At 40.6% G+C, this 25,806-nt stretch overlaps 1 protein-coding gene across 1 annotated transcript; it reads right to left on the bottom strand.

Moving 5' to 3' along the window:
• Positions 1-15,331: 15,331 nt before the first annotated feature.
• LOC118833492 (C-terminal-binding protein 1-like) lies at positions 15,332-16,801 on the bottom strand. The gene is given in 2 exon segments (XM_036740849.1): positions 15,332-15,763; positions 15,766-16,801. Coding segments are annotated over 2 exon segments (1,266 nt in total). The 3' UTR covers positions 15,332-15,533.
• Between the last annotated feature and the right edge of the window lie 9,005 nt (positions 16,802-25,806).

Raw genomic sequence — 25,806 nt, 5'->3', positions numbered from 1 at the left:
TCTAATGGGAAAGGATAAAACACAAAATGAAGCTGAAAAGGAGGGAGCCACCAGAAAGTACCTGGCAAGGGCCATAACGATGATAGTGGAGTCAAAACCAAGTAGAGCAGCTGGTGACAAATGAAGAGATGGCTGAGATTTTGAAACACCCATAAAGGGAAACCATGGAAGGATTTTTTTTCCTCCCTTCGGCCTTCCAATTAAAGGTGCAGAAGCATATGAAAGTTTTGATGAGGTGTGAGTACCAAAGCTGAAACAATCTCTTTGATGTTTTCTGGTATGTCCTCATTGCACATGATGCTTGCTTTGTGTTTTAGACACAATATGATGATACTAAGGTGTCTCTCTGCCTAAATTTGTAGGATCAGAGGCTTTTTCCACATCTGTTAGCTAGCTAGAATTTACATAGGGCATTAGGGTTTTGCAAAGAATTGTACATAAGCTATCCTATTTGATCCCCAAAATAATTCTGTGAGGGAGGTGTTATTATTATCTTTATTTTATAAATGAGGAAACTGAGAACAAGAGAGGTTAAATTACTTGCTGAGGGTGATGAATCTAAGTGTTTGATGGAGAGTTTTAATTCAGGTCTTTCCTTTCTACTCTGAATCCAGTACTCTTACATACTGTATCACCTAGTATTGAGATGATCATGTAGTTTGGGAATGGTTTTTATTGTTACTGCTTTTAATATGATCAATTATGTTTATTGTTTCCTAATGTTGAACCATTCTTGCATCCCTGATAAAAATCATGGTAAATATTTTTTGGATGAATTACTATAGTCTGTTTGACAGAATTTTATCTAAAAATTTTTAATCAATATTTATTAATGATATTGGTCTATAGTTTCCTTTCTGTGCTTTATCCTTCCTTGGTTTAGGTATTAGGAATATATTTGTCTCATGAAAGAAATATGGTAGGATGAATTCCTTCTCAATTTTTGAGAATGATTTGTGTAATACTATTAATGCTAATTGTTCTTTAAATGTTGAATGGAATTCTTTTGTAAATCCATCAGAACCAGGAGGTTTCCCTTCCCAACCCCCTTAACAACTAGTTCTACCTCTTTTTCTAAGACTGGATTATTTAAGTTCTCTATTTGGTCTTCTGTTAGTTTGGGTATTTTATGTTTTTGAAGATATTCCTTTATTTCTTTTGTGTTCTCAGATTTGTTAACGTATAACTGCATATAGGTTCTGATAATTCTTTATTTCTTCTAGTTTTATTTTCATTTCACCTGCCCATTTGATATTTTATTTATTTTCTGTTCTCCTTAATCATATTTGGATATAGGTTTATCAATTTTATTAGCCATTTAAGAAAACCAGCTTTTAATTTTACTTACAATTTTTAGTTTGGGGGAGGGTTTATAATTTATCTATTTCTCCTCTGGTTTTTACTATCTCCTCTGTTGTGCTTATTTTGTTTGTTTTTTTTTTTGTTGGCTTTCTAAATTTCTAAATACTTGCTCAATTCATTCATCTTATGTTTTATTATTTTGTTCATGTATATTTGTAGCATTATGATTTTTCCCCTGAGAATTACTTTATATTTCCTGATAGGTGGTATAGTTTATGGAATGCTAGCCCTGAAGTCAGGAAGACCTGAACTCAAAGCCAGTCTCAGACACTGACTAGCTGTGTGACTCCCAGGCAAGTCGTGAAGATGAAATTATCCTGATTAAAAATCACTATCTATTGTAATAACTCTAGAATTTCAGTGTTAAGCACGTAGAAGGGCGAGCATTCTTAACCTAGGGTTCCTGAGCTTAATTTCTTAATATTTTGATATTGTATTTCAACATAATTGTTTTGCTTTGTAATCCTGTTTTACTTTATGCATTTAAAAACATAACAACAAAACATGTTCCGTGAAGGAATCTAATAGGCTTCGCTAGACTGTCTTCTCTATTACTGTGAGCTCCTTAAATGCATGGAACAGGATTTTTTTTAATTTTTCTTTGTTTCCCCAGCACTCATCACAGCACTTGAAATAATACTTAATAAATGCTTGTTGATTTGACTTGACGCAACATAAAAAAGGTAAAGAAAACCAGCAGTAGAGGCTCTTGATAGAGTGATAGAAATACTTCAATATTTCAGAAATCAGTCATTTCGTTAGTATCGATATTCTATCCACATTGCAGATTGTAACGGCCATGGCTTAGTAAATGGTCTTGCAGAGTTGCTGGAGCCATACAGTGCCTTGAGGTCAATCCAGGGATTAGACTCTCTGGGCTTAGACTGGTTTCAGATAGCAGGCATAGGGTCCATCAACATCACTTGAAGCCTTCTTCAGCTTGATAAGACCTGCCAAAAATTTTTTTTCTGTTCGGGCTGTCTTTGAAAACACAGAGTGACTTCTGTGCTGCCATGAAACTTGTGATGATGATTCCAGTTGGGACAGTTTCTGCTGTTGTTTTAATGGGGATTTTAGTGATGCCTGAATATAGGCTTTGTGTTTTGATGTTAATGGATGCAAGCATGGAAACGTTGGTGAACAACGCGGCTTACGTAATGACATATTCCACTCTTTTGGCAGTTTGTAGATCATAAACAGCTCTATTGTGGTGGCCTTCCTAAGAACTTTGGGTGTAGTGTCAAGGTGAAATATGGATGGTCAAAGCTCATTACTGATGGCTTATTTTGTAACTAGGCTAGCTCCTGTGATGGTGATTTCTAAGAGAAAAGTACCAGTAGCAGAGATGTTGGTGACCATAAAGGTAAGGAAACAGTTTTATATTTTGGTCATTAGTGAAGAGGTTATGGAAAAGTGACAGTAACAATAGAAGTTATTATAGTAAGGATACTATGATAAAAATATGGTATAGATTACTTGTGACTATGACAGTTATAGGAGTTCCCATGACAGAATAAGGAACAATTGTGATGGTAGTGATACCTGCTATGGGATCTTCTGAAGTAGAGAGAAGAGCAGTGGCTGTGGTGGTGATGGTGGCTGTGGTTCCCCCAGAGGTGGGCTTAGAAACAGTGGGTGTGGGGGGTTAGTGTTATACTAGTTTAAGAGGGTATCAGGAGCAAGTGTGTTTCCATGGTGGGAACTAATGTGATAGCCAGTGAGGAAGTCTAAAGAGCGGTGGTTGAGATGGAGATGGCTGTTGTGGTTGCCTCAGAGATGCTCTCAGGAGAAATGGTTGTAATGGTGGTGGCCTCTGTGGTGGTATCAGCAGCCGTGTTGCTGATAGTTGTGGTATCATCTGAGGTAGTATCAGGAACAGTAGCTATGATGGTGGTGGCTGTTGTGGTAGCCTCTGAGGTAGTCTCAGGAGCAGTGGTTATGATGGCAGTAGCAGTTGTGGTTGCCTCAGAGGTGGTACCAGGAGCAGTTGTAGAGACAGTTGTAGTGACATCTGAAGTAGTCTCAGGAGCAATAGTTGTGATGGTGGTGGCTGTTGTGGTGGCCTCTATGGTGGTATCCACAGCAGTGGTGATGACAGTCATGGTGGCATCTGAAGTAGTCTCAGGAGCAGTAGTTGTGATGGTGGTGGCTGTTGTGGTAGCCTCTGAGGTGGTCTCAGGAACAATATTTGTAATGGCAATGGCTATTGTGGTTGCCTCAGAGTTGATATCAGGAGCAGTGGTTGTGATGGTGGTAGCTAATGTGGTTGCCTCAGAGGTGGTATCAAGAGTAATGGTGGTGATAGTTGTGGTGGCCTCTGAAGTGGTTTCAGGAACAGCAGTTGTGATGGCAGTAGCTGTTGTGGCTGCCTCAGAGGTGGTACCAGGAGCAGTGGTGGTGATAGTTGTGGTAGCCTTGGAAGTGGTCTCAGGAACAGCATTTGTGATGGTGGTAGCTATTGTGGTTGCCTCAGAGGTGATATCAGGAGCAGTAGTTGTGATGGTGGTGGCTGTTGTTGTGGCCTCTGTGGTGGTATCCTCAGTAGTGGTGATGATTGTTGTGGTGGCATCAGAAGTGGATTCAGGAGCCGTTGTTGTGATGGTTGCAGCTGTTGTGGTTGCCTCAGAAGTGGTCTCAGGAATAGTAGTTGTGATGGTTGTTGTGGTGGCTTCCGAAATTGTCTCAGAAGCAGTGGTTACAATGGTAGTGGCTGTTGTAGTTGCCTCAGAGGTGGTCTCAGGAGCAGTAGTTGTGACAGTGGTGGCTATTGTGGTGGCGTCTGTGGTGGCGTCTGTGGTGGTATCAGTGGCAGTGGTGCTGATAGTTGTGGTGGCATCTGAAGCAGTATCAGGAGCAGTAGTTGTGATGGTCGTGGATTTTGTGGTGGCCTCTGATGTGGTCTCATGAGCAGTGGTTATGATGGTGGTAGCTGTTGTCGTTACCTCAGAGGTGGTATCAGGAGCAGTGGTAGTGACAGTTGTAGGGGCATCTGAGGTGGTCTCAGCAGCAGTGGTTGTGATGGTAGTAGCTGTTGTGGTTGCCTCAGAGGTGGTATCAGGAACAGTGGTGGCGACCACTGTGGTAGAATCTGAGGTGATCTCAGGAGCAGTGGTTGTGATGGTGGAGGCTATTGTGGTGGTATCTAAGGTGGTCTCAGGAGCAGTGGTTGTGATGGTGGTGGCTGTTATGGTTGCCTCAGAAGTGGTCTCAGGAAGAGTAGTTGTTATGGTTGTTGTGGTGGCTTCTGAAGTAATCTCAGAGGTAGTAGTTACAATGGTAGTGGCTGTTGCAGTTGCCTCAGAGGTGGTCTCAGGAGCAGTAGTTGTGACAGTGGTGGCTATTGTGGTAGCCTCTGTGGTGGTATCAGCAGCAGTGGTGCTGATAGTTGTGGTGGCATCTGAAGCAGTATCAGGAGCAGTAGTTTGATGGTGGTGGATGTTGTGGTGGCCTCTGATGTGGTCTAAGGACCTGTGGTTGTGATGGTGATAGCTGTTGTGGTTACCTCAGAGGTGGTATCAGGAGCAGTACTGGTGACCGCTGTGGTGGAATATGAGGTGGTCTCAGGAGCAGTGGTTGTGATGGTGGTGGCTGTTGTGGTTGCCTCAGAAGTGGTCTCAGGAATAGCAGTTGTGATGGTTGTTGTGGTGACTTCTGAAGTAGTGTCAGAGGCAGCAGTTACAATGGTTGTGGCTGTTGTAGTTGCCTCAGAGGTGGTCTCAGGAGCAGTACTGGTGACCACTGTGGTAGAATCTGAGATGACTTCAGGAGCAGTGGTTGTGATGGTGGTAGCTATTGTGGTGGTGTCTGAGGTGGTCTCAGGAGCAGTGGTTGTGATGGTGGTGGCTGTTGTGGTAGTCTCAGAGGTGCTCTCAGGAGGAGTAGTTGTGATGGTGGCGGCTGTTGTGGTGCCCTCTGTGGTGGTATCAGCAGTAATGGTGCTGATAGTTGTGGTGCCATCTGAGGTGGTCTCAGGAGTGCTTGTGCTGATTGTGGTTCCCATTGTGGTTGCTTCTGAGGTGATCTCTGTAACAGTGATTGTGATAGGGTTGAGTGTTGTGGTGGCCTCTGAGGTAGTCTCAGAAGCAATGGTGGTAATGGTGGTAGGTGTTGTGGTGGCTTCTCTGGTGATATCAGCAGCACTGGTGCTGATTGTTGTGGTGCTATCTGAGGTGGTCTCAGGAGCAGAGGTTGCGATGGTTGTGACTCTTTTGCTGGCTTTTGAGGTGGTCTCAGGAACACTTGTGCTGACGGTGTTTGCTGTTGTGGTGACTTCTGAGGTGGTCTCAGGAGCAGTAGTTGTGATGGTGGTGGCTGTTGTGGTGATGTCTGAAGTGGTGTCAGAAGCACTTGTGCTGACGCTGGTAGCAGTTGTGGTGGCCTCTGAGGTAGTCTCAGTAGGAAGGGTTGTGATGATGATGGTGTGTGTTGTACTGAACTCTGATGTAGTCTCAGATGCAGTGGTTGGGATGGTGGTGGTTCTTGTGGTTGCCTCTGAGGAGGACTCAGGAGCAGTGGTGGTAATGTTTGGAGTCGCATCTGAGGTGGTCTCAGGAGCAGTGGTTGTGATGGGTATCGCTGTTTTGGTGACTTCTGAGGTGGTCACAGAAGATGTAGTTGTGATGCTGCTAATGGGTGTTGTGGTGTCCTGTGAGGTGGTCTCAGGAACACTTGGGCTGATGATAGTTGCTGTTGTAATGTCCTCTGAGGTAGTCTCAGTAACAATGATTATGATGGTGGTGGGTGTGGTAATGCCCTCTGATGTGGTATCAGTAACAGTGGTTGTGATGAGGGTAGGTGTTGTGGTGGCCTCTGAGGTGGTCTCAGGAATGGTAGTGGTGGTGGTGGTGGCTGTTGTGGTGGCCTCTGAGATGGTCTCAGGAGCAGTAGTTGTTATGCTGGTAGCTGTTATAGTGCCATCTGAGGTAATCTCAGGACCAGTGGTTGTGATGGTGGTGGGTATTGTGGCATCCTCTGAGGTAGCCTCAGTAACAGTGTTTTTGATGGTGGTAGGTGTGGTAGGGGCCTCTGAGGGGGTCTCAGTAACTGTAGTTGTGATGGTAGTGGCTGTTGTGGTGCCACCTGAGGTGGTCTCAGGAGTGCTTGTACTGATGGTGGTGGCTATTGTGGTGGCTTCTGAGGTTGTGTCAGAAACAGTAGTTGTGATGGTGGTGGCTGTGGTGGTGGCACCTGAGGTGGTCTCATGAGTGGTGGCTGTGATGGTGCTGACTGTTGTGGTGGTTTATGAGGTGGTTTCAGGAACAGTGGCTGTGATAGTGGTGGTGACTGTTGTAGTGGCATCTGAGGTGGTCTAAGGAGCAGTGGTGGCTCTTGTGGTGGCACCTGAGGTCGTCTCAGTATTGCTTGTACTGATGGTAGTGGCTGTTGTGGTGGCTTCTGATGTGGTTTCACGAGTAGTGGTTGCGACAGTGGCGGATGTTGTGCTGGCACCTGAGGTGGTTTCAGAAGTAGTGGTTGTAATGGTGGTAGCTGTTGTGGTGGCACCTGAGGTGGTTTCAGGAGCAGTGGTTGTGATGGTGGTGACTGTCGTGGTAGGCTCTGTGGTTGTCTCAGGAGTGGTAGTTGTGGTGGTGGTGGCTGTTGTAGTGCCTTCTGAGGTTGTCTCAGGAACAGTAGTTGTGATGGTGGTGGATGTTATGGTGGTTTCTGAGGTGGTTTCAGGAGTAGTGGTTTTGGTGGTGGTGAATGTTGTGGTAGTACCCGAGGTGGTCTCAGGAGAGCTTGTACTAGTGGTGGTGGAGGTTGTGGTGGCTGTTGTGGTGGCAACTGAGGTGGTTTCAGGAACAGTGGTCATGATGGTGGTAGCTGTTGTGGTAGCCACTGAGGTGGTTTCAGGAACAGTAGTTGTGATGGTGGTGGCTGTTGTGGTAGTACCCGAGGTGGTCTCAGGAGAGCTTGTACTAGTGGTGGTGGAGGTTGTGGTGGCTGTTGTGGTGGCACCTGAGGTGGTTTCAGGAACAGTGGTTGTGATGGTGGTGGCTGTTGTGGTAGTACCCGAGGTGGTCTCAGGAGAGCTTGTACTAGTGGTGGTGGAGGTTGTGGTGGCCTCTGAGGTGGTTTCAGGAACCGTAGTTGTGATGATGGTGGCTGTTGTGGTGGCTTCTGAGGTGGTCTCAAGAGCAGTGGTTGTGATAGTGGTGGCTGTTGTAGTGGCTTCTGAGGTGGTCTCAGGATCAGTGGTTGTCATGGTGGTTGCTGTGGTGTTGGTATCTGAGGTAGTCTCAGAAGCAGTTGTAATAGTGGTGGTTCTTTTGGTGGCCACTGATGTCATATCTGTGACAGTGGTAATAGCTCCCCCTGTTGTCACTGTCTCTTTAGTTGTTGTTGCAGTTGTGGTACTTTGTGGGAATTTGATAATAATTTGAGGATTTTTAGCATTGGCACTCCTCACCAGACTCAGTATCAGCACTCCAATTGTTGTTGTAATTACACAGGCCAAAAGACAGGCCAAAAATATTTTGAATGGTGACCAGTGATTTTCTCTTCCCTTAAAAGAATGAAAAGAAATTGATTAATCTAGAGAGAGATCTCTAGTGGAGGTCCCCAGGGCCCTGTGATGTGCTCTCAAATGGATTTTCCTAAGTACAGATGTGACCACGTCACTCCTCTACTCGGTAAACCCTGTCACTCCCCATTGCCTCTAAGATATAAATTATCTAGCTTTTAAACCTCTTATAGTCCTGTTTCAACCTGTCTTTCAAACCTCAGCATACATCATTCACCTTCCTTCACTCTGCAACCCAGCCAAGCTAGCCTTCCCTTTGTTTCTCACACACAACACTCCATCTCCCATCAGCCTTTTCACTGGCTGTCTCCAGTGTCTGAAATGCACTGCCTTCTTACTTCCCAATCCTAGAATCTCTCTCTTCCTATGAGATGCAGCTAAAGCACTACAGTGACCACATGGAACCTTTCCTGATCTTCTAAACTTCTAGTTCCTCCTTCTCACACTGCCTTGCTCTTAACCACTTGCAAGTGTTCTCTTTAAGTTTCTTCTTTATATTTCTCTATATTCTTATTGCCTCCCCCATTAGCACTTATGCTCCTTGAAGAGATATTCTTTCAGTCATTGTACTTGCATCCTTATCACCTAACATAGTGCCTAGCACATAATAGAAACTTAGTAAATGTGTGTTGGATTGAACTGAACTGAATATCCACAGGCTACAAAGAGACTGTTATATGACATATTGCAGAAGTGTCAAACATAACTACAGGCTGGATATGGACTACAACACTCCTGACTTTGGCCTGAACCAGATTAAAATATAGTTCCTAGCTAGGTGGTGCAGTGGATAAAGTTCCAAAAATCTGGCCTCAGACACTTTCTAGCTGTGTGACCCTGGGCAAGTCACTTAACCCTGTTTGCCTTAGTTTCCTCATCTATAAAATGAACTGGAGAAGGAAATGATAAACCACTCTAGAATCTTTGCCAATAAAGCCCCAAATGGGGTCAAAAAGAGTCAGACAGGACTGAAAACAACTGAACAATAACAATCTCATTTTAGTGTATTAATTAATTAATGTTCATGTATTAATAAAAAAAGAAGTATATAAACATGTGTTGTTTTCTAAGTCAATGATGTGGCTCACAGAGATCCTTATGTATGTTTTAGTGATACTCAATTTCTATTCGAGCTTGACAGCATTGCTGTAGTGGACAGAGAGCTGGTCTTGAAGCCAGGAAGTATTTGTGTGTGTGCTGGGGGGAGGAGGAAAGGAAAGGGAGAAAGGAGGAAAGAGAATATTTATTTATTAATAATCAATATTTAATTTTTAATTATTAATAATAAAATTAATAATTAATAAATATTATTTATTTTTTAAAAGAGAACATTTTATTTATTAAGTACCTACTATGTGCCTATGTACTAAGTGCCAGGCACTGCAGTAAGTGCTTGACAAATATTATCTTATCCTTGGAGGGGGTTAGGCAAGTAATAGGAGGGCAAGGCGGTAGGTAGAAATAAAGTAGAGGAGTCAGGAGGGACAGGAAACAAGAGATATGCACAGACATAAAAACAAAGATCAGGAGTAGAGTATGTTTGGGAAAGTATATGTCTATATATGTATGTATATATGTATATGTGTATGTATATATCTATAGCTATAGAGAAACATATCTAAACTTTATTGTAGCCTTCGGCAGAGTGGGGGAAGGGGAAAAAAGAACAGTTTAAAAGTGCACAGCAGAGAACAAAAAAAAACTCACAAGGAAGCAAAGAAAAGATGGATAGTTCTCAACACAACGTGTATCATTTATCATAGAGGCTTTCTTGAAATGAAAATTTTGAATCCTCTCTTACATTCTGCTATGCACACGACATGCTTTTTTTTCTTTCTTTGTATTTAAGTTTCAATATTTAAGTTTATGATACATTTTGTTTCTTTTCTCTGTTCTGTATTTCTGTTCTGGCCCTTGAGTCTGAAATAAAATTTTGTTTAAAAACCCAACAAATTTTATCTTATTTGATCTTCACGACAACCCTGGGAGCTAGGTACTATTATTATTCCCACTTTACAGTTGAGAAAACTAAGGCAGACAGAAATTAAGTGACAGAAATTAAGGGTCATATGGCTGGTAAGTGTCTGAGGCTGGATTTGGACACAGGCTCCAGATCTGAAGCACTATCCACTGGTCAACCCTGCTGCCACTAATATTTTTCGAAAGAGGCATTTCTAAGTTACCTGGTGCCTCGAAGTGTCATGGAAATGCTTCTGAATCCTTGAGATTCTACTATGAGAATGCAAGTTCTGTTGGGCCCTACTAAGTTAGAAAGGCTTGAAGCCCAGGTCTGATGATTGATACGCCTGTCCTCTGAGGTTAAGCAAGGTGAAGCTGAGGCCAATCACCAGGTTGGACAGCAGATGATTAGTTTTTCTGTCACAGCAACTCAGTAAGATGTCCTTTTCATTTCATGCCCTGAACATTTCAAATTCAATTTATCCAACACACTACTTATAATCTTTCCCCTAAAACTCTCTCAGCTCCCATACTTTCCTACTACTATCCAGGGTGTCCAGTCAACCGTGCTAGCACTCTTAATGTCATTCTCAACTCCTCACTGCAACTCACCCCAGTTATCCAACATGTTGCCGTTTCTACCATCACAAAGGCCCTTACATATGTCCCCATCTTTCCTCACAAAGTTGCCATGCTGATTAAGGCCCTCATCACCCCACACTTGAACCCACGCCACCTGACACGCTGCCTGCTGGTTGGTCTTCCTGCCTCTCGTCTCTCCCCACTCCAGTCTGTCTTCTACTCAGCTGCCAAGGTAATTGTCCAAAAATACAGATCTGACCACGTCACCTCCACTGTACTCCCTTACTTAACAAACTCTAGTGACTCCCTATTGCCTCCAGGATCAAATATAAAGTCCTCTGTTTGGCTTAGAAAGCCCCTCCCAACCTTCTAGTATTCTTACACTTTATTCCCCCTTCACGTTCTCTCCAACTCAGTGGTACTTTATTGTTGTTGTTGAGTCATTTCAGCCATGTCCAACTCATCATTACACCACTTGAAGTTTTCTGGGCAGAGATATTAGAGTGGTTTGCCGTTTCCTTCTCCAACTCATTTTATAGATGAGGAAACTGAGGCAAACAGGGTTAAGTGATTTGCCCAGGGTCACATAGCTAGTAAGTCTCTGAGGCTGGATTTGGACTCACGAAGAGGAGTCTTTCTGACTCCAAACCCAATGCTCTATTGTCTGGGGTGGGGAACCTACAACTTTAAGGCCATATGTGGCCCCCTAGGTCCTCAAGTATGGCCCTTTGACTGAATCCAAACTTTACAGAGCAAATCTCCTTAATAAAAGGATTTGTTCTGTAAAACCTGGACTCAGTCAAAAGGCCGCACCCAAGGACTTAGAAAGCTACATGTGGCATCAAAGCTGCAGGTTCCCCACCCCTGCTATCCACTGTGGCACCTAGCTGTGCCAACCTTTGATACTGACTTTGATATTCCTCAAAGATGACACTCCATCTCCTCACTTCAAGCCTTTTTATTGGCTGTTCCTTGTGTTAGAGTGCTGTCCTTCACCTCTACCTCCTGACTTCCCTGGCTTCCTTCAAGACTCAGCTCAAGCTGTACCTTTGGCAAAAGATCTTTCCTCAGCCTCTTCTTCCATCCAGCTCCAGCACCCCACTGCCAGTGCCTTCCCTCTGAGATTTCCTCTTATATTCATGATATAAACCCTGTATATACCTAGTTTTTTTCATCTTTGTCTCCCTCTTTAGAATGTGTGCTCTTTGATGGCATGGTCTATGTTTTTTGCCTTTTTTTGTACATGCAATGCTTAGCACAAGGTCTGGCACATAGCAAATGCTTAATAAATGCTTGTTGGCTAACTGAATGACTGTGAAACCATGGAGGAATTTCAGTCTATGTTGGTGGAGCCTCAGTGTGGAGAGCTCACACTGAAAAAAATCATTGTTCCTAGAAGTATCGAGAAGCCAAAGCCTTCCTAAAGAAGATGGCCAGGACAATGAGGGATTCAGATCACTCCATCCAAAGGCTAACTGAGTTATTTCGTTTGAAGAAGAGAAGACTCAGAAGGAACATGCAGCTGCCTTCAAGTGTCTGAAGGGCTTTTATGTGGGAGAGATATAAAATGTACCAGTCAGTCCCTGATGGCAGAACTTGGATCAGTGGTGGCAGGTGTAGAGGAAGTGAGTTCCCCATGCTTCTAGCAGAGGCTGGATGACCTTTTGTCAAGGATGCGGTAGGAAATATTCCTGCTCATATAGAGTCAAAGGTCTAGGATTGAAAGGTACCTCAGAGGACAGCTGGTCAAACCACTGCCTTTTGTACAGATTGAACCTGAGGGCAAGAGAGGATGAGGGCTTGTCCAAAGCTATCCAGGTACTAAATGCCAGTGCCAGGATAGGAACTCAGGTCCTATAGCTATAAGTTTGACCTTCCTTCCTCTGCACCACACCGGGCTAAATGACCTCTGGACTTTCTTTTCACTTTATGATTATGGGATTTTTCTCATCATCATAGGGGTAGTGGGATGAGGTAAGATGCCCCTTTAGAACATACACGTACTACCTTAGCTTAAACTGCACTTGGCATGGCATCTGTCACATAGTAGGTGCTTAATAAAGGTTAGTTGACTGACAGGCTGTAGCCTTCACTGAAGCTGACCAGATAGGCTCTTGTGATGACTGAGGGAGCTACTGGGCAGAGCTTTTGGTGTATGGGACTTCTGGGGACTAGGGGTGTCCTGGAAGGACAAAGTTAACGCTAAGTAGTTTCATGTCCAATTACTACTCCTGAGTCCATTCTGATATAAAAAGCCTGGGCTAGTTGGCAAAATAGAAGGGTGGCTAGGTGGCACAATGGGTAGAGCACTGGCCCTGGAGTCAGGAAGACCTGAGTTCAAGTTCAGTCTCAGACACTTAATTAGCTCTGTGACCATGGGCAAGTCACTTAACTCTGCCTCAATTTCCCCATCTGTAAAATGAACTGGAGAAGGAAATGGCAAATGACTCCAGTATCTTTGCCAGGAAAATCTCAAATAGGTTCATAAAGAGTGAAACACAACAACAACAGTTGGTAAAATATGGGACAAAACCCTGAGTGGTTTCTCAGATAATATATAGCACCTAGGGGAATGAAAAGAAAGAAAAGTTATGTCACCAATGCTAGAAACTTGTATGCAATTCAATGATTTGTCATGTCTAGAGAATAGACTTTAGATGTGCAGAAAACAGCCTAGTGTAGTGAATAGAGCTTGGGCCTCTGAGTAAGGATGACCTGGGTTCAAATTCCACCTTAAACACCTACTGGCTGTGTGACCATAAGCAAGTCATTAAATTTCTTTGTTCCCCAAGCAATTCTCCAAGACTGTAAGTTGGAGAAGATAAAATGCTCCATATTGGTAGAGGGAATTTCCTACCTGTGGTTTGACTATATCAATGAAATCATAGTGCTGATTTTTTAAAAAATTGATTATATACTTATCATCAAAGATAGAAGAACTACACGTGGCTTCTTTGCTAGGGCTTCTGGCTTCTCCAAGGTAGCAACTTCTTATAATACTGAAGAAAACCACAGGAAATCAAGGAATCCATGGGAACATGTGATTTTAAGCTAGACTGAACAAGAGCAGGCTCTGGATAGTTTATAAGTCATCTTGGAGATGGAGTCACTCGAGAAGTCATATTGATTGATTCTACAAAATTCAGCAACTCAAGAAATATTTATTCAATGTTGACTGCATGCAAACCCATGAGCTAGGCACTGACAGGGCAGAGAAACAGCTCCTGCCCTCAAGGAGTTTACATGTACCAGGAGGACAGAATGTGGAGACAAGTAAGTAAATAGAAAGTATATACAGACTAGTACAGAGCAATCTTAAGAGAGTAAGCACTAACCTTAGGGAAGATTAGAGAAGGCCGAACCCCTCAGTTGTGCTTTGAAGGCAGGTAAAGAACCTATGAGGCAGCAGTGAGGAAGGGAATGCATTCCCCTCCAAGGGGCAGAGGTAAGATCAGTGCTATCACAAACAGGGAGCAGCCAGCAAGCTGGTTGATGGGAATTTAGAGTGAATGAAGAGCGGGAACACAGAACAAGAAAGAAAGGGACATGGTAGCCAGACCATGTTTTAAATGTCTGTCTGAAGAGTTTCCATTTTGTCCTAAAAGTATGGAAAGGAACCATGGCAAATTTAGATGTAAGAGGCGCTGCAAAGATAGCAAAATTCTTGCGCAATTCCCCTTTTAGCCATCATCTCTCAGTGATGGGCAAACTAGTAGGCAAGTTCTAATTTTCCAAAACTCAGAGTTAGGAAAGGAGGGTCAAGGCTAAGAATGTTGCTTACACTAGGAAGAGACTAGGTCACTCAATCTCTTAAATCTTGGTACAAATACACACATGCCTTCACTTCTTGTGTCAAGATGAGGTAAGTGTGGCCTTAAAATTATTTAATCAAGAATACTTGGAAAGTCATGGATAGATCCCAACCACTTGCCTGAGACTTTACCTGATAGCATAGCAGTTCTGCACTCTGTGCTGCATTCTGTGCTGCATTCTCTGAAGAATGCCCATAAACTCCTGGGTTGGTACACACAACTGATGGTCTAGGATCTCTATGGCCACGATGTAGTGAATGAAACACACAGGGTGGGCGGCAAGCTGCATGGTCATTGGGATTTGGGAAGGTCTGCAAAGAGAAAACACAATAGTAGATTCCCAGAGATCTAATAATTCTGGATATATTTATCATGATATAGTGGACAGAATTGGAATCAGGAAGACCTGAGTTCAAATATTTTTTTAATATTTGACTGGGATTTTTATTTCTTTAAAATAATTCATACAAATGGTTACAGTCACAAACATGATTTTAACCAAAAATATTGCTAGCCTACCAGATTACCAGGAAGGACTCAACATAGGGGATGAAATGCTGCTACCCTTCAGCAGTCTAGTGCCTTTTTGCAAACCACCAATAATATATACTTTAACTGGTGACCAAAAGCACAATGCTCATTTATACAAAACCTCTGTCTTCCTCAAAATCTTTTTGCAATGTTGTCTTCATTTGGAAAGAAGGGAAATTCATGCCCAAATCAGAAGAAATGGTTTTTCTTTTGTTTACTAAATTAGTCTAAAAAATAAGACAAGCAGGTAGAAAAAAACAACACACTGTGCGGCGTAGAAAGAAAAACGGGAAAAAATTCATTGTCCTGAGAAGTTTGCCAACTGCTTCATCTTGGGGCATGTTTTAACATATAAAAAAATCATCTCAAAATTGGTTTTTTGCCCTTTTTGCTTTCTTTTTTGTTGATGGCTAAGCAAACAAATCCTTTTTAATGTTCTAAAAACTGTACACAGACAAGTACATTCATGATATAATTAACTACTAACTTCTCTTGCTTAACAAAGAACCCATAGGACACAGAAACAGTGAATTGGTCCACTAGATGGGGGACAAAATACAATTTATACGGAGGAAAAAAAGTTTTCCAAATCTTCTTTTCACCTCCCACACCTTTTGCCTTTTATATCTGTATATTGGACCAGTTTCTAAAACAATTATGGTCTCCTGTAAGTTTATGGTTTTGCTCTATTCAAAAATCCATATTTTTTTCCACATCATCTTCAAAGTTGAAAGCTCCAATGTTGGGAATGCTATTTTCTTAGGCTACAATTGGTCACTTGGGTGGTCTCTATCAGCTTCTGGTTTGACAGTTTGGCCAGAGGAAGGAGCATGGGGAGGATGGGCTACAGTGGGGAGCCCATGGGATAAGGACATGGTGCTGGGGACTATACCTTCTACTGCTGCAGGGATGTCAGCTGGACCCATGCTCACCACGCCTGGAGGGTACCTGCTGTATGCAGCACCAGTAAGCTCTGGATGAACTACTGCTGGTCCATACTGGCCCAGTGTGTAGCTGCAGTCAAATGATCTTTATTAACACAATTTTTCAGGCTGTCTGGAATACGACTTGTGATGGCTCTTCGCATCTCAATGGACGCCTGCCCACTGTACCATGCTGCATGGGGAGTGCCGATCAGATTAAAGCTGAATGGTTCTGACTCATGTACATCTAAGGCTGCCCCTCGTATCCTTCCTTCCTTCAGGGCCTGTGCCAGTGCTTTTTCGTCTACCAACCCACCTCGTGCTGTGTTCACCAGGAAAGCCCCTTGTCTCATCTGCTTAATGGTGAAGTCATTAATCAGATGATGATTGTGTTCATTCAAGCTGCGGTGGAAGGTCACACAGTCATTGTGAAAAAGGAGGTCCTGTAAAGTGCTCACCCTCTGGAACCCCAGAGCACGTTCAGTGCCATCAGACAGGTATGGGTCATAGAAAATGACATTGAAGCCAAAGCCTTTGGCACGCAGTGCAACCGCCTGTGCAACACGACCTAATCCAATAATGCCCAAGGTCTGCCCTCGAATCCTGGCAGCTCCAGAAGCAACTTCCCGGATCTGTCCCACACTTTGGACTCTTGTGCCTTCTCGCAATGCCTGATAGAGCCAGGTAGTTCGTCTGTATAGGTTCAGGATGTGGCCCATAGTAGAATCCGCAATCTTTTCTACTGATGCAGCTGGCACATTGCATACTGCAGTTCCTAAATCCCCAGCAGACTTGATGTCGATGTTATCAAAACCACCGCCAATTCGGACAATCATTCGAAGAGCTTTGAATCTCTCCAGATCTTCTCGTGTTGAAGTGATAGTGTGATACATCAAGGCACCTTCATTTAGTACCTTTTCATGAATTTCTTGTGCGGACTGTGCATCACAAAATGCCACTGTAACTACATCTTTCAGAGTGGGCATTTCTACTGTACAATCTCGGCCATCCAGTAATGCTACCAGTGGACGTGGGTGCACGGGCCCATTCATGATTGGAGGTCGAATGCCGAGAGGCAAACCATTGTTGAGCAAGTGCGAACTGCCCATCGAAAGGCAGGTTCGGGGGCGCGGAGGGAGAAGTTGGGGAGTGAGCCTCCCGCTGGTCCGCCGATGGGTGCCGCGGCTCTACTTCTCCCCGAGGCGAGCGCCCTCGCCCCCCCCCTCGCCCCGCACGTGCACACACTCCCCACACACGGCCTCCCTCCCTCGCTCCCTGAGTTCAAATATTGCCACAGATTTACTAGCTATGTACGACCTATGAGCAGAGTACATCACTCTTGTTTAGCTATAGCTTCTTCGTTTGTAAAATGAGAATAGTAACAACAGTAGTACTTACTCATAAGCTTGTTGGGAAGATCACAAGAGATTATGTGTAAAGTTTTTGAGAACTTTAAATTACAATACAAATATCTGGGGTTTTCTGTTCATTTCTGTTTATTGATTTATTCTTCTTTAAATTTTATTCTTAATTTATGGAATAAAACATTTAATAAATTAATAACTATCTATTATTAAGATGATAGTGATGATAATGGTGGTGATGGTGATAAATAAGCTTGAGCCTTGAAACGAAGATTTTGGCTATGATAAAAGAGAAGAGAAATCCATTTTTAATATTATAATAAGGAAATATCCTTTGATATATGGGGCAATATGTTCTGGAGAGTAATCTAAGAGGAATTTTTAGGGTATGTCCAAGAAGGTGAAGTCCAGGGCATAGCAGCTGCCCCTGAGAGCCTTCCTACCACACTCAAAAGGCTTAAAAATCTGCCCAGAAATAAAAGGTGGAAGTGGACAGTGTATCTCCCATCGTCACCAATATCAAAGCCATGTTCTATTATAGCTGTTGATGAATTCTTCATTGTGACCCTGATCCCTGCCTCCTGCACAGCTGACCAATGACCCATCCCCCACCTCTACCTGGTAGTCTGGCAATAGAAGGGCTAATGGCAGAAGCCACTGGACTCTAACCATATCAGGAAAATGTGGTGCTTCCTTTAAACACTGCCAATCCAACTCATGCTATTCTGAATAGTCATATACTGAGCTCATTAACTGTGAGATTTTTTTCCCTCTAAATATGGGGAAGGGTCATGAATAATTAGAATGCTAAGAACAAAAGCAGGACACTCAGAAAAGAGAACCATGATAGATTTTCCTGATTTTTGTCCAAGGTAACCAAAAGTCAAGGTCATGTGCAGGATCATAGGGTCTGAACTGAAAAGAATTTAAAAGATACTCTTGTCAATCCCCTACTTCAAAAAAGGTAAAAGAAAAGAAGTTGCTCAAGTAGTTAGAAATATGTTGAGTGTTCAGCTCCAGGTCTTTTCCTACTGAATGACCCCAGCATCTCAATCTACTCAATCTCAGCAGACATTCTTGCTGGTCTCCCAAAAATGCTAATTTCATTATGATCTTCAGTTCTCTTTAACTTGCTTAAGGCTGATAAAGTTTAAATATTTGTTATACCAATTAAGTGCATATTTTGAAAGGCTCACACATTTTACCAGGCTGGTTTTCCAAAGCAAATAGAAAATAGAGCTATGACAGCTTTGTTGATTTTGATCCAAAGTGACTAGAACAAATTAAGGTCATTAGACCATAAATCATAAGATAAAAGGCACCTCAGGGATCACCTGGGCAACACTTTCATTTAATAAAAAGGAGAAATGAAGCCTAGAAGTCATCCAAGGTCATAAAAATAATACAGCAGGGACTTCTAGTGCCAAGATGGCAGTGAAGAAGGAACCCTCTGATGCCCTCCCAAATTCCCCTCCAAACAACTAGAATTGATCTAGGAGCAGGGGAAGCACCTTGCCAGCAGGGCAGGGGTGGGAGGCAAGCCAGATCCAAGAACAGCAGTAGCAGTCAGCTTCATAGCAGGGGCCCTGCAGCAAGGCTCTAAGCCTGGGGCATTCTACCAGTGAGGCCCCTCCATCTGGCAAACCAGCAGCCCTGAGGCAAGTGAGCAGTTTGTGCAGTATAGCAAGGCTCCACCCAGCAACCCTACCCTCCTCACAAGCCACCAGCAAGGCCTTGACCCCATTGCTGCCAGTAGTAAAGCCCCACCCCAGGGCTGGCCATCAGTGAGACCCCACCCCTGGGGCCTACCAGCAGAGAGAAATAGAGACAGACAGAGAGAGAGAGAGAGAGAGAGAGAGAGAGAGAGAGAGAGAGAGAGACTGTTTCCATAGCAACCCAGCAAGGCCCCACCCCTGGAACAGCACATCAGCTAAACCTCACACCCAGGGGTGGGGCCAACAGGAAGGCCCTACAAGTACAAGCCAGAAGGGAAGCCTACCCTCCAGAAAAAAGCAAGCAGCTAAGCCCTGAAGCCCAGTGAAAGATAGCAATAAGACCCAGAGCCCCTACACAAAAAGCCTGAGACAGTGCTGGACCAGAGCCCAACTCTCACATAAAAACACCAAGTCACGAAAAAGGCAGGAAAATGAGCAAAAAAAAAAAAAAGAGAGAGACATCAATTATAGAAAATTACTATGGTAATACAGAGGATCAAGGCATAAACTTAGAAGAAGACAATAATATTAAAATGGCTGATGTGAAGCCTCAAAGAAAAATGAAATTTGGTCTCAGGCCAAAAAAAAATTCCTGGAAGAGTTTAAAAAAGACTTTAAAAAGCAAATTGGAGAAATAGAAGAAAAATTGGGATAAGAAATGAGAGTAATACAAGACAATCATGAAAAAAGAGTCAAGAGCATGGGAAAAGATATGCAAAAATTTACTGAGGAAAATAACTCCCTAAAAAACGGAATTGGCCAAATGGAAAAGGAAATACAAAAGCTCACTGAAGAAAATAATTCCTTAAAAATTAGACTTGAACAATTGGAAACTAATGACTCTATAAGACACCAAGATATAATATCTCATAGACATCAAAAAATCGAAAAGCTTTTAAAAGGGAAGAAAATTTGAAATTTATCATTGGAAAAACAACTGACCTAGAAAGTAAATCCAGGGGAGATAAATCAAGAATTATTGAGCTACCTGAAAGACATGATAAAAAAAGGCCTAAACAACATCTTTCAAGAAATCATCAAAGAAAACTGCCCTGATATATTAGAACCAGAGGGCAAAATAGAAAGAATCCATGGATCACCACTTGAAAGAGATCGCAAAATGAAAACTCCCAGGAACATCATAGCCAAATTCCAGAGCTCCAAGACCAAAGAGAAAGTACTGCAAGCAGCCAAAAAGAAACAATTCAAATACTGTGGGGCTACAGTCAGGATCTAGCAGCTTCCATATTAAAGAACCAGAGGACTTGGAATAGGATAAACCAGAAGGCAAAGGAGTTAGGATTACAGCCAAGAATCACCTACCCAGAAAAACTGAATGTGATCTTTCAGGGGAAAAGTAGATATTTGATGAAGTAGAGGACTTTCAGCCTTTTCTAATTAAAAGACCATAGCTGAATAAAAAATTCTACCTCCAAATACAAGACTCAAGGGAAACATAAAAAGGCAAAAAAGAAACAAGAAAGAGAAAATACAAGAAATTTAATAAGGTTAAACTGTTCATGTTTCTATGTGGCAAGATAATACTTGGAACTTATAACTTTATTACTATAAGAGCAATTAGAAGGAGTCTATGTAGACAGAAGGTATGGATATAAGGTGATTTTGATTGGATGATACCCCCGCCCCAAAAAGAAAGGGGTGAGAAGGAAAATTGTGCTGAAAGAAGAAGGAAGGGAGAGAGTGAATGGGATAAATTATCCCACATAAAAGAGGCATGAAAGAGATATTATAATGGAGGGGAAGATAGGGATGGGCTGGGCAAAGCTTAAACCTTACTCTCATTAAAATTGGCTCAAAGAAGGAATAACACACACTCAGTTGGATTTAGAAATTTCACTTAGCCTATAAGGAAGGAAAAAAGGATGGGAATAATAGAAGTAGAGGGAACTGGTAAAAGGGAGAGTATATTGGGGAAGGCTGTGATCAGAAGTAAAACACTTGTGAGGAGAGAAAGGGTGGGGGGATAAGAGAGAGAGGGAGGTAAACAAGCAAAAAATAGTTTGGAGGGAAATACACAGTTACTTATAACTATAAGTGTGAATGGGATGAATGCACCCATAAAACAGAAGCAGACAGCAGAATGGATTAAAAACTAGAAGCCTACAATATGTTGTTTACCAGAAATACATCTGAAGCAGAGAGATACACATAGGTTAAAGACAAAGGGTTGGAGCCCAATCTGTTATGCTTCAGCTGAAGCAAAGAAAGCAAGGGTAGCAATAGTGATCTTAAGAAGAAAAACAAAATCAAAAATAGATCTAATTAAAAAAGATAAAGAAACTATATCTTGCTGAAAGGTTCCATAGACAATAAAGGCATATCAATACTAAATATATAATGCAGCAAATGGTATAGCATCTCAAATTTTTAAGAAGTTGAATGAGTTATAGGAGAAAATAAATAATAAAACTATACTACTGGGTAACCTCAACTTTCTCCTCTCAGAACTAGATAAATGTAACCAAAAAAAAATAACAAAGAAGTTAAGGGGGTAAGTAAAATTCTGGAAAAATTAGATATGATAGATCTCTGGAGAAAATTGAATGGAAATAAGAAGGAATATATCTTTTTCTCAGCAGTATATGATACATATACAAAAATTGATCGTGTATTAGGACTTAAAAAACCTCACAACTAAATGCAGAAAAGCAAAAATAGTAAACATATTCTTTTCAGATCATAATGCAATAAAATTACATTCAATAATGGACAATGTAAAGAGAGATTAAAATTAATTGGAAATTAAATAATCTAATCCCATAAAGCAAGTGGGTCAAAGAACAAATCATAGAAACAATCGATAATTTCATTAAAGAAAATGATAACAATGAGACAACATACCAAAATTTATGGGATGCAGCCAAAGCACTACTTAGGGAAAAATTTACATCTCTAATTGTTTACATCAATAAAATAGAGAAAAAGCAGTTCAATGAATTGGGTATGCAGCTAAAAAACCTAGGAAAAGAACAAATTTAAAATCTCCAACATCACTGTTAATACCACTTAAACACCAAATTGGAAATGAAATCTTGAAAATCAAAGAAGAGATTAATAAAATTGAAAGTAAGAAAGCCATTAAAGGAATAAATAAAAGTAGAAGCTGGTTTTATTAAAAAAAATAAAATAGATAAACCATTGGTTAATTTGATTTTTAAAAAAGGAAAGAATAAAACCAAATTACTAGTATCAAAAATAAAAGGAGTGAACTCACCACCAATGAAGATGAAATTAAGACAATTGTTAGGAGCTATTTTGCCCAATTATATGCCAATACATTTGATAATCTAAATGAAATGCATGAATATCTACAAAAATATAAATTACCCAGATTAACAGAAGAAGAAATAAAATACTTGTGTAACCCAGTCCTAGAAAAAGAAATTGAACAAGCCATCAATGAGCTTTCTAAGAAAAAATCCCCAGGACCAGAGAGATTCACAAGCGAATTCTACCAAACATTTAAAGAACAATTAATCCCAATACTATATAAATTATTTGGAAAAAATAAGTGAAGGAGTCCTACGGAATTCCTTTTATGACACAAATTTGGTGCTGATGCTCCAAACAGAAAGAGCTAAAACAGAGAAAGAAAATTATAGACTAATTTCCTTAATGAATATTTATGCAAAAAATTTAAATAAAATACTATCAAAGAGATTACAGCAATATATCACAAAGATATCATATAAATCACAACTGTGATCAGTTGAGATTTATACCAGGAATGCAGGGCTGGTTCAATAGTAGGAAAACTATCAGCATAATTGAACATATCAGTAACAAAACCAATGCAAATCATATGGTTATCTCAGTAGATGCAGAAAAAACTTTTAGCAAAATACAACACTCATTCCTATTAAAATACACTAGAGAGCATAGGAATAAATAGAGCCTACCTTAAAATGATAAGTAATATTTATCTAAAACCATCAACAAACATTAGCTAAAACCATCACCAAACCATCAATGAATGGGGAGAAGCTAGAAGCCTTCTCAGTACAATCGGGGTGAAGCAAAAGATACCCATTATCACCTCTACTGTTTAATATTGTGCTAGAAATGTTAGTTATAGCAATAAGAAAAGAAAAAGAAATTAAAGGAATTAGAGGCAATGATAAAACAAAACTATCACTTTTGTTATGCTTAGAAATCCCTAGAGAATCAACTAAAAACTATTTGAAATTATTAACAACTTTAGCAAAGTTGCTGGATACAAAATAAACTCATATAAATAAATAAACTCAAATAAATATTACAAAGTCCAGCAGCAATAGATAAAAAGAGAAATTCCATTTAAAATATCTGTAGACAATACAAAATACTTCCTGCCAAGACAAGCCAGGAACTCTATGAACACAACTATAAAGCAGTTTTCACATAAATGAAATCAGATCTAAACAATTGGAAAAATATTAGTTACTCATAGGTAGGTTGAGCCAACATAATAAAAATAACAATTCTAGCTAAATTAATCTATTTAATTCAGTGCCATACCAAACAAACATAAAAAATTATTTTATAGAGCTGGAAAAAAATAACAAAAATCATCTGGAAGAACAAAAGCTCAAAGATATCAAAGGAATCAATGAAAAAAATGTTAGAGAAGGTGGTAGAGCGAAAAGAGATCTCAACCTGTATTATAAGGCAGTAATTATCAAAACAACCTTTTACTGGCTAAGAAATAGAGTGGTGGATCAGTGGAATAAAGTACAAATTACATTATAGTAAATGATCATAGTAATCTAGTATATGATAAACCCAAAGATCCAAGCTTTTGGAACAAAAACTCATTATTTGACAAAAACTGCTGGGAAAACAGTATGGTATAAACTATGTATAGACCAATGACTCACACTATATTCCAATATAAGGTCAAAATATACACACAATTTACACACAAAGGGTGATATCATAAGCAAATTAAGAGGGCCTATCTGTCAGATTTATGGATAAGGGAAGAACTTAAGATCAAAGAAGATATAGAGAACATTGCAAATACAAACTAGATCATTTTGATTATATAAAATTAAAAAGATTTTGTACAAAAAAATTCAATGCAACCAAAATTACAAGGAAAGCAGAAAACTGGGAAACAATCTTTACAGCAAGTATCTCTGATAAAGATCTCATTTCTCAAATATATAGAGAACTGAGTCAAGTTTATAAAAATACAAGTCATTCCTCAATTGATAAATGATCAAAACATATGTAAGGCAGTTTTCAGATAAAGAAATCAAAGCTATCTATAGTCATATGAAAAAATGCTCTAAATCACTATTGATCAAAGGAATGCAAATTAAAATAACTCTGAGGTACCATGCCATAATTATCAGAGTGGGTGATATGACAAAAAAGGAAAATGTTGGATGCTGGAGGGGATTTGGGGAAACTAGGACACTAATGGAATGTTGGTAGAGTTATGAACTGATTCCACCATTTTGGAGAGCAATTTGGAACTGTGCCCAAAGGACTATAAAACTTTGATCCATCAATACAACTGCTAGGTCTATATCCCAAAGATATCCAAAAAGGGGGAAAGGACCTATTTGTACAAAAATATTTATTGCAGCTTTTTTATGGTGGCTAAGGATTGGAAATTAAATGGATGCCCATCAATTGGGGAATGGCTAAACAAGTTGTGGTATGATTGTAATGGAATACTATGTGCTATAAAAACGATAAGCAGGATGATTTCAGAAAACCTGGAAAGACTTATGTGAACTGATACATAGTGAGGTGAACAAAAGCAGGAGAATGTTTTACACAGTAACAGCAACATTGTTCAATGAAGAACTATGAATGACTTAGCTATTCTCAGCAGTACAATGATCCAAGATAATCCCAAAGGACTAAAGATGAAGCATGCTATCCACCTATAGAGAAAAAAAAGCTGATATTGATTGAATAAAGACTAAAGTATACTATTTTTCACTTTTTTTCTTTTATTTGAGTCTTCTTGTACAAAATGACTAATATAGAAATGTTTTACATAATTGCACATATATAATATAGCTGATTGCTTACTATCTCAGGGAAGGGAGAGGGGAGGGAAGAATAGAATTCAGAATTCAAAACTTTAAATAAAAATGTTTTTAAAAATTGGAGAAAAAATAGTATAGCCCATCGAAGATTCAGTACAGGTACACTCCCTGCTATTACCAAACAACATAGCGTCTTAATCCACCAATCTTCTTAATAGACACTCTTGGCTGGCCTTTTTAAGGTGTTGACTTTATTGCTAATCTTCAGTTTCCTTCAACTTACCACAGGCTGAAGAACTCGGAAAATCAGCTGCCCATATGTAAAAACTCTAATTCACTCACCAGGCTGGCTTTCTAAAGTCTGTTGGACACTTGCTCATCCTAAAGAAGTCAAATTATGGAGTTCTAGAGCCATAAAGTTACTGGAAGCCACCTGTTGGGGAAACCCTAGAGTACAATATATTTTCCTTTCATATCAACTCTCTTAGCTTCTTTTTGCAATGCAGTCTATTCCCTAAGATGACTTTCTCTCTTTGGCATCTCTCCTATGGGGCCAATGTAGAATTTGTAGCTACCAAACTATGCTATTATTCTTATTGAATGAATACTCTTACTGAATGTCCCTCCAAAGAAATTTTAGTAGCCATTTGGTCTGATCATTTTAGCATGTACTACATTAATGAATTAATCTTTGTTTCTGCAACCAAGGAATATTCAATTAGACATTCTCAGTTTTATAGCATGATGCCACAGCAAATTATATGGGTTATTGCCATCTGCGTGGTGATACCTTTCACCTAGGGACCTAGGGCAAAAAAATAATTTAAATGAACTCTCTTTAAATCAGTTGTTTAAAAGACTGCTTCCTTCTTGGACAACCAAGGATGCATAGAAATCTCTGAGACTTGACAAACCATTTAAATCCTCCATTCTGAAGTCATGAATCTTTTCCAATTAGTAGCGAAAAGAATCATGGAAGGTTAGAGCTAGAAGGGACCTTAAAAACTTCCTAGTTCCAATTCCCTCCTTT

This window comes from Trichosurus vulpecula, chromosome 1, assembly GCF_011100635.1.
Source record: "Trichosurus vulpecula isolate mTriVul1 chromosome 1, mTriVul1.pri, whole genome shotgun sequence".
Lineage (NCBI taxonomy): Eukaryota > Metazoa > Chordata > Mammalia > Diprotodontia > Phalangeridae > Trichosurus > Trichosurus vulpecula.
Note: the sequence above shows the minus strand (reverse complement) of the source record. Positions and strands in the feature narration are given on the sequence as shown.